We start from the raw sequence: 10,125 nt of genomic DNA on the forward strand, positions 1-10,125 counted from the left end.
TTAGTATTACCATCAACAAATATTTGACAGTTTAATTTAACGACACACAACACTTTTCGGTAAGGTTGCGTTAATAATGCTTAGTATTAATACCGAATAATAGTTATACAGCAATATTATGCAAAGTATATTAGAGCTTTTTAAATGAACAATGACATTTGTTAATAACAAAATAGCACAAAAAAGAAGTCACATTTATTTTATAAAATTTTAAAACATTTTGATTTTTGACTTGACTGAACAAAGTTATGAGTACTATGCATGTATGCCTTATGTCTGTAAAATAATTATAAATTTATTACTGATAAAAAGATGGAATAGATTTCATTGATGTTTTTTACAATATCATACTGCTAATTTTAGAGAAAATAGTAACGGCTACAGAATAAAAAGTTGAAAAATAATTCACAATATTAAGAAATGAAAACAGTATTAACTCAATTTTTATTTTAATCAGTTGAAATTTATTTCTTTTATTAATGGTAACATTTATTACTTTTTTATAATGGCGATACTTTATTATTTTCACTAAAGGACGTTCTCAATTTCATTGCTGTCAAAGTGCGTGAATAACTCGTGCTAATATTTTTATATTAATACGATCAAAAGTGGACGATTATGTAGTTATTATTGCACTTATAAGTAAGTACATAATATATATATATAAATAGTGTAGAAAGCACGATATTTTATACATTAATCAAAACGAGGTGAAATTATTTTTGACCGAACTATATAGTATTGCCATATCATTATGATTTTCCATCATTGCTGGTAAATTATGATATACGAAGTTATTATATAAAGGTTTTTCTCGTCGCTAGAAATATATGGACAGTCAGTGGTGGACTATAGATTGAAGCTAGTGTTTAGTTTAAGGCTAATGTTTCCATTATAAAGTTAACCCACGTCTGTAGTCATGGTGTATTTAAATAAGTGTTCAAGTTTGAAGTTAAGTCTTACATACCTGTAGTATTATAAGTTATATGGTATATTTACATATATTTAGTACGCATGACAACTTATTCCTCAAGAAAAATAAATCCAAACTGAATTGCCTCCCTGTATTGCAACCAGCAAATTTTAAACATACGTCAGTTAATAATCGTAATTTCGTAATTAGAATGTCGTTGTCGTTATTCTTTTTTTATTATTATTTCTTAAATAATAGAACATATTTACTTAGGTAGTATTTGTTACCTTTAAAACGAGTTTTCATTATCGATAAGTATTTATAGGGAGGGTAGATCAATCCGACTGTCCAACTGTGATTGAAAATGTACTGAGCCTGAACCATGTTTCGTACTCCTAGATGTGCCCTCAGACTAAAGCCGTATCCGTTAGACAAGACTACAGCTGCTTTATAGCGTAGCCTTTTGTTTGTGGAAGCTGTATAGGCAAGCTAAGGTTCTGGTCCACGCCATTAGAATAAGACGAAGAAAGCAAATTCCCTTGAGTTTAAAATATAAACAACAAGGCTTGTAGACACTACTAAAATTAAATCTAGATAATATAACTACAGTAGATTATACACAAATTTACAGACTATGCAGCTATTTTTATCTGAAAATAATTTAATTATGTCTACATTATTATTATATTTTTGATAATTACATATGAGATATGAATAATGCGTTAAGATAATTTTAGTAAAGTGCTGGCAACTCTCAACATCCGTGAACTTTAATGCGCACACACACACTATAACATTTGAACATGTGCATCTATTCAGTTAAGTAAATTTCAAAATCTAGATTATATAACATGGAGTACATTCTAGTTAATTGCGTTAGTCTACGATCGAATTTCTGGTATAGTTAAATGTACTTTTGGTTTTAGCACTAAATTGACCGAAAGAAAATCCATTGTAAAGTAGTATAGATTAACTCTTTTGCTATTTTTAAAGTATTTTCATGTAAATTATGAATAGAATAAACACTTGTTATCTAATATCTGCACATTCGTATTATTAATCCAACTTTAAAAACATCAGTTTCTGAAGTTGGGAATTATTTTTAACTAGCAGACCCGGCCACGCGTTGCTGTGGCTAAGGTTAAATAATATTGCGACTATAAATTGTGATGTAAGCTATCCTATCTTTCAAATTAGATCAAATTGCACACCATGTGCAAGTCAAATTTGACATTGGTTCAGTAATTTAGACTTAGAGTCCATCGCGGACAAACAACGTGACACGTAATTTTTATTATGTTATGTGGTTTGCGCGTAAATTATATATGTTACTAGCTGTCCCGGCAAACGTTGTTTTGCCTTAAAATTAAAATAAAAAATTTAGGGGTGGACTACCCCTAACAATTAGGGGTATGAAAAATAGATGTTGGCCGATTCTCAGACCTACTCAATACGCTCACAAAATTTTATGAGAATGGTCAAGCCGTTTCGGAGGAGTATGGGAACGAAAACTGTGACACGAGAATTTTATATATAAGATATACTTACAACTACACAGCGCTGCATATCGCCAACAGATTTTTTACGAATGAATGTGGAGTGGTACAACCACCTCCGCCAATGTTATACGCTGGCCAGGCACTAGGGCCGCGCTGCGCCGCATACAGACGTTAAGGCAATAGGGGCGCCCGGTAAAATGTCAGCGGCAATTATTGAAATTATTTTTGTTAAACAACATGTTTGTTATAATTTAATCATCAATCAAAGTTTTCTTTTCACTGAATGATAATGTTATGCTTGCGCCTGCGCTAACGGTTTACGCTGGCGCACCAGTAGATAGAGGATGAGGTTAGGTTAGGTGGTCCACTGTAACAAATTCACCAAGAATTTATCACTATGGTTTTCAGGGGGAACTGTGTGGATGCCGTACCATGCTCTGCCGTGCTACAGTACTAACAATCCCCTTCCCCCGTCATAAATAAGTAGGAGTAGGTTTGTCTCCCAAGACAATGTTAACTGTTAACCCATTGTGCTGATATAACCAGTTTCCAGGGGCGACCGGATGGGTATCAACCTAATCCACTAATTTCCACTAGACACCCACCCTTCCCCCCCCACACCCACTTTTTTCTCCCATTGCAACTCTTTGGTACTGAATTGTAGTGCTAACCATTCTGTATATTTAGGTATATCTAATTTATAGTTGTTATCCATGTCCATTAACCCTAAAACTAGGATAATAATGTATGAAATTTTTTTTTCAGATAAAACTCAACATGGCGGATGAAACAATTGATGAGCAATATAGCATTAAAAATCTTTTATTTTACCGAGCTACCCCACATTACGCGATACCTGTACCAACAAGCGGCTATAAAACTTTTGCGTGCAATGACTGTGGTGATAGGTTATTATTATTATTATTGCTATGCTTTAGTAACATGTAGATAGATCAATAGCATAATATAGAGAAAGCTAGTAAATGAGAACCTCTTGGCCCTAGTTTACTACCCCGACTAATTAATGCGCCTCCTTGAAACATTGTAGTAACATTATTTTTAGTAGTTGTTGCTGTTAAATATAAGTACATTGGACCCCCAGTTATCCGACAAACGTTTTGCAGGGCAGTGTCGGCCCATCGAATTTGTTGAATTATAGAGTGCTGCCTAACGGTCCCTATAGTCCGGAATTTTTTACAAAAGAGTATCTTGTAATCCAACAAATTACAGATCCAGTGATAAGATTCTATGTTATATATGTATGTACGTATATGCACTCTGAAGGATATTGTCAAAAAAATATTCAGTAATAAATAATAGACTATGTAGGATTACAAGGGGGACCGGATAAGACAGATATATGAACTTTTAGATCTGATAATTCAATAGTAATATACACATTTTCATTTTTTAACCATTCTACAACTATTGTTTCAGATTTGTCTTTGAATCAAGTTATGAACAACACGTATCGCGCAAATCAGTCAAAATAACATATACTTGTCGTCAATGCAACAACGTGATGATTTTTTTCAACAGATGTAATTTACTCGCACACATAAGATCACACACATTCAAGACTGCAACAATTAATGTTAGTGATTTGATATTAGAGCCTCTACCCCAAATTTATTTTCGGATTGATTCTACCAATGTTTCGAATCAGGGTAATTCTCAACAACCTTCACAATCTGATAAAGCAAAGAAAAAAATCAACCATTCGTGTTTTGAATGCAAAACTGATATTACTGTCACAGGAGTAATGTATAAAGACAGAGGGAAACATTATATGCAGTTCACAAATGAAGTTTATACGTGTCCTGTATGTTTATTTGCAATGCCTACAATATGTGGTTTAAAAGCACATCTTCGTATACACTTGAAATCGCCACCATATTATTGTCCCGAATGTGGTATCAGTTTATCAAATAAAGCCATACACTATCCATATAATCATGACTGCGATGGTTTCAAAATGATGAGAGCTACTGCTAGATACAAATGTCTCATAGCGGGTTGTAATTTATTTCATCCCAACGCTTTCAAAGAGCACATGAAAAAAGACCATCTTAAAAAAGTATACAAGTGTCAGTTTTGTGTTGTAGCGTGCTTTAATGAGCAGACTATACGTAAACATTTAAAAACACATGCTTTGGAATGTAAAGCCTTAATATTCTATCAATGTGAAATGTGTCCTGGTAGACTAGTGCTGCACAATCAAATGGATAATCACTTGAAGACTCACGTCAATACCACTATATACCCATGTTGGGGATGCGGCGATAAGTTTAAAGATGTCTCGCATTTGCTCCAGCACCATCTGAATAATCATAATCCAACTGGAAAAGTTAGAAATGTATATTTGTCTTTTGTCCACCATAAAACCGGAGATAAAGCAGAACAAAACAAAATATTCCGCGTGGTAAAAAAATGTTCAAGATGTCAAAGAAGTTTCACATACAAATGTAAATATAAAGAAATACCAGTTCTTTCAAACGAATGTCCATACAAATGTTCTTTAGGGATCACAAATTCCGAAAGTATTGCTAAGCTAAATGAAAACATAGGAACTGAGATAAAGTGTCATATGTGTGAAAATAAAATTTCTGAAAATTGGGCAGAGATAAAAAAACATTATGCCTTTAATCACAAAGAACACAAATGTGTCGACATTAAAATAGTTTTGGAGCGCACTGATGTAGAAAAACTATTTAAAAAGAAGAAGCAAATTAAAGAACACCCAATGAAAAAGAAGCGACCTAAAAGAACAAAGATAATGATAATCACAAACAATAAAATCTCTAACGACACACCGTCAAATACTACTGTCGATATAATTGTATCCAAGGATAATACTGTTTACTCCTGCAGTAAGTGTGATTATATATCTAAAACTAAAGCATTGTTTGAAACTCATATGGTGAGTCATAGAGACCCATGTATGGCATATCAGTGTATGGAGTGTGGACAAAGTTTTGTCGTGAAACCATCGTTTTCCACTCACTTGCTAGTAGAACATGGCATTGCTAATGCAGATGAATACATAACACATAAACAATGCTATAACGAAAATGCATTAATCAAATATCAAGACAATACTGATCTCGTGAAACCATTAAATGATAATCAATGTAGAATTTGCAGAGATCAGTTTGATAATCTTGATGACTTAGAAAAACACTTTAGAGTGCATGGCATGGCATTTCTTTTGAAAAATACTACTAAAAATAATACCAATATCTAACGTTACAGATAACCTCATGTTAATATACTTCCTATTATTAAAATTGTTGTTATATACAAAGAACAAATAAAGATAGAAATAGTAACCGAATGCCATAACTGCGTTAAACTCGTACCTCGATCTGCGTGTTAGTTCGCGCGGGTTACTCATATTCTGTACTGCATTTGAGCAAAGTCACATTAATTTAATTAAAACATTTATAAACACAATATTATTTTGTTGGATATGTAGTCCAATAATTAAATTTATGAACAAATATGAGGACTTGTTGTGCGTGTTGGCAATAATTTTTAAATAGTTTCATTAGTATCTTTCTATATACTTAATTGTTCTGTGGTAATATAGGTATATTAAAGATTAAATTCTATTTTCAAATCAGTGAACTGTATCATTTCAAATAGATATTTAGATGTTTATATTGCCGCTTCGTCAGCTAGAGATTCAAATTCAAACGCAGTTTAATTATTATTTCGGCATATATAGATATGCCCAAAATTTTGTAGTCCTGTTAGTCATTCACAAGTTGTTCATGGTCATATAATATTCTGTGTAATCTTTTTTTTCTACTTTTTAACTATCATAGCAAAATTGAGATTGCTATGATAGTTAAAAAGTAGAAAAAAAGATTACACATTTTTTTCAATATATACTCCATAGACTACCTTCTTCGGTAATATCCACATAATTGAGGTAAACCAAGTAATTGTTCATGAGCTTCTAAGATTTCTGTGTTGTCTGATAGTTTCTGGTTTTGTTTAGCGTCCAATACTTATGTATTATATGTATATATGTTCTAATAGGCGACATCTGGAAAATTTCTAATGGCTTTTTGATTTCCATAAATCAATTATTATCAATAATTTTAACTTGTGCTCGAAACTAGTAATCCCATGGGATGTAAATAGACTATGTTTTATGCTGTACATGTATAACACTATTAAACAGTAGATATAATTAGATGATTTGAAGTGTAGACATATCATTACATCTCTAATAGATATTATATAAAAATTAATACTCTAAATGTGAAAGTATGTCTGTACATTTGTTTCTCACAACTTATCATCTGAACGGATATTTAAGAAATTTGAAGTAAAGACAGGATCTTTCATGAGAACACACATAACCTATCTTTTGTTTAACCGTAGTTTTGCATAGGAATAATTTTGTAAGTTTTATGCAGAGAAATACTCATTTACATAAACACAACATTATAGAAAACTTATTTATTATTATCAATAGCTTAATTATTGAAACAGGGTATTTTATTTTACAGTTCTCTTTTTAAGATTGTTATACTGTCAAATATATGGGACCATAGTTATATCAATTTGTTAATTTGTGAAACTACTGATGTTGTAATAAAGTTTTATATTGTTATGTAGCTTATAGACTAATGAGATTAATTCTAGTTTCAAGTCTGTTCATGATACCAAAATATATACATAATATATGATCCTATATATTTGATAATTTACTACTTCCAATTGTATTTAGGATTTATATATTATGATACAGATGGCTAATAAGGAAAATATGACAGTAATATTAGTGTCAATACTTACATAAATAAATGTATTAAATTCAGTTTTTTATAAACATAAGTATTCCTAAAAATAATTTACATCAGGTACCTACTGGATGCACAGGAGCATCTAGTTGCAAAACAGAGCTTGTGTATTATAGATAAATACTTCAATTGGATGTTTTCTATGTCTATTAGGTATGAATTTTCAAAAAAATAATGTTCTTAAGTATCTGTATCAATTGACTAGTATCCATAACACAAGGTCTGCTTAGTTTGGGATTAGATGTTGGTGTGAGTTGTCATCTCAGGTTATTATTATTAAATTGTAGATACATAGAAAACACCCAGAGCAATTCAATCTCTCATACTCATGAATATAAATGTTTGCATTGTGCAAGGAATCAAACCTGTGACCACTGGAAATTATGCAGTGTGCAAAACTGCATGGGCACAAAAGCTGTCAAATATAACCATACATTATATAAATGTTTGTCAATGGATTTGAAATGTTACAAAATAATTAAACATAATATTAACTTAGCTCAGATTGTGTTGTTTGAAATTCCTAAAGTTATTATGTTAATAATTTTTGCATCCAAATCAAGTCAGTTCTTCTAATCTTAATTTTGATTTTAATCTAATACAGTTTTGTACTGTTATTCCAGAATAAATTTATAACAATGTCAGTTAGTTCCTTCATTAACCATGAAATTTTAATTAATACTAATATTAATTGCATTTTCATGGCAGATCTCATAAACGAATGTCTAATTGTACTTTTGAAATACACATGATAAGATAAAGGATTCAATTTGATGCCACTGCAACAAATAACTTGAATCTTCAAGTGTAAACCGAGTGTATAGACAGGTATGAATTGTATGAAAAAATTACCATACACTAGTTGTGTCTTGAAATACTTGTCACATTTTTTGTAGTGTTAATTCAATTTAGATTTAGGTACAGAGGATGATATCCATTTGCTCCTTTCAACACTTGCCTGCAAGTAGGACACTTCTTCTCAATCTTCAGATATTGTTCCAAACATTTCAAACAAAATACATGACCACATTTTGTTGACGCTAGTGGGTTATTACCTAATTCATCCCAACAAATAGGACAAGCACTAAATTTTTTAGACTCACTATCTTGTTTTGTAGATACATTAGAAGATATACTCTTCTGAAACATAGAAACAAAAATGTATTTTTGTTTGTATTTATTGACATTGGTCTATTATATATACAGAGAACAATATGGTTACAAGTGACATGATGAGAATATATACCCAAATGTAATATGAATATGATGAATATGTATTTAAAATTAATTACAAAATTGAATTCATGTAGACTGACTTTGTTGTTTCAATAAATACTACTATTTGCAAGAGCTCAGCAAGAGACAATTACTATGCTATAAAAGACTTACATCAGGCAAGAAAAAGATAATAAGTTCATAACACTTTCAGAAATAATTTCAGAGGGTATATTCTCACTCTACCCATACAAATTGCTGAAATACATTTATAATAATTATTATGTATGGGGTTTATTTATTATTAGAGATTTTGTGTACTCAATATTACTGAGGAGGAATATTACAATTCGATTTGAATATACAATTACAAATTTATATCACTTACAACTAAAACAATGATATAATTTTATTTATTTATTTATTGCAATGTTGGGTGGAGGAAATTGTTAGTAGTAGACTTGAATGACTTCATTGTTAGAAAAGTACCCTATCACTATTTCCCTTCCCTGTGGCCCTTCCTAAAACCATTAAGAATAATATCAGTGGAATTTGCCATAATGAGATGACTGGTCTGACTCCATCATTCTCATCCGGTGATACACCACTGGTGCCATAGGTAAGTAGGTGAGAAATAATATAAAAAACTGTGTAGCTATAAAGTAAAAAATATAATTACCTTTACTTTTACTGTCGATGATGTCTTCGAAGTAGTATGTCTTCTTTTTTTGCCTTCTCTACTCACAGGGGAATTGACAAATGAATCATCAGTATCCAAGTCTATTACTACATTTGATAGAGCACAATGATCAACTAAAGTGAAAGAATCCGTTAAATCAATAAAATCATCGCCACTAGTCATTTTAGAAAAAAATATTGTGCAATATTAGTGGTATTGACAACGATTCTGATAATAATGAATCTGAAAAAAAAAACAGTTCATTATATTATACATACAAAAGAAATAAACATTAAAAAAAACTATGAAATTCAGAATAAAAAATGTATATATAAAAAGATATTTAATACCGGTAAGTATTTCAAAGTTTATTTTGTTTGTATATGAAATAAAAAAGTATAGTTAGAATGTTTAAGTCTTAATAAGGTAATTATTAAATAACATAAAAATAAATTAATAAAATAAAACACTTCATGTCGGAAAATATGTATTTTTAAATTGATTGACGTTAAACAAAACTTTTTTTTTAATCTTATCACTTGTCACTTGTCAGTACAGTGAATGAATGAGTATAATATTCATAATAAAATTAATGAATATTCATTCGTCATCAATATTTCAATCGATATTTGATAAGACTAATGAGTGTTGAGTCTATTGAGATTGATAGATTTATTTACTATTGAGTTAGGAAGCACCGCATGTTTGGTTAATGGCGACAGAAATCGTCAGAACCAAAAGAAGAAAAAATAAAGAAATAAAAAGATTACACACACATACATATCTGAATTCGAAATTTCGAAGTATGTTATAGGTTTTGAGCCTTTATTTGGTTTATTGCTATCCCTATGATATTTTATCTCTTGTCCATACTATTCTAAGTATAAGTACCATAATATAATTAAAATAGTAACTAAACTATCATCCACATTCTTACTTTGGTAAATTTGATATTTTATGGCTTTATGCCAAATTGATCAAAGCGTTATTTTACTTGTTTTCGGC

General features: G+C 30.6%; 2 protein-coding genes across 4 annotated transcripts; one reads left to right on the plus strand and one right to left on the minus strand.

Moving 5' to 3' along the window:
• The first annotated feature begins 546 nt into the window (after positions 1-546).
• On the plus strand, positions 547-5,852 carry LOC131845937 (zinc finger protein 687b-like). Its single transcript, XM_059195100.1, has 3 exons — positions 547-642; positions 3,178-3,320; positions 3,850-5,852. The coding sequence occupies exons 2-3, from the start codon at positions 3,190-3,192 to the stop codon at positions 5,654-5,656; spliced, it is 1,938 nt and encodes a 645-aa protein (XP_059051083.1). The 5' UTR covers positions 547-642; positions 3,178-3,189; the 3' UTR covers positions 5,657-5,852.
• Positions 5,853-7,598: 1,746 nt separating this feature from the next.
• LOC131846006 (E3 ubiquitin-protein ligase RNF4-like) lies at positions 7,599-9,928 on the minus strand. 3 transcript variants are annotated; one of them, XM_059195204.1, is made up of 3 exons: positions 9,901-9,928; positions 9,121-9,363; positions 7,599-8,366 (listed from the first exon to the last, which is right to left on the minus strand). In XM_059195204.1, exons 2-3 carry the CDS (start codon positions 9,301-9,303, stop codon positions 8,130-8,132), a joined length of 420 nt encoding a protein of 139 aa, XP_059051187.1. In that variant the 5' UTR covers positions 9,304-9,363; positions 9,901-9,928; the 3' UTR covers positions 7,599-8,129. The 3 variants fall into 3 exon arrangements, with proteins under 3 accessions (XP_059051187.1, XP_059051188.1, XP_059051186.1); XM_059195205.1 differs by lacking the exon at positions 9,901-9,928 and adding an exon at positions 9,471-9,603 and having other exon boundaries at positions 7,599-8,363; XM_059195203.1 differs by lacking the exon at positions 9,901-9,928 and adding an exon at positions 9,471-9,603.
• Positions 9,929-10,125: the final 197 nt, after the last annotated feature.

This window comes from Achroia grisella, unplaced genomic scaffold (genome assembly GCF_030625045.1).
Source record: "Achroia grisella isolate CSIRO2021 unplaced genomic scaffold, CSIRO_AGI_Agris_v1 utg487, whole genome shotgun sequence".
NCBI classification, from domain to species: domain Eukaryota; kingdom Metazoa; phylum Arthropoda; class Insecta; order Lepidoptera; family Pyralidae; genus Achroia; species Achroia grisella.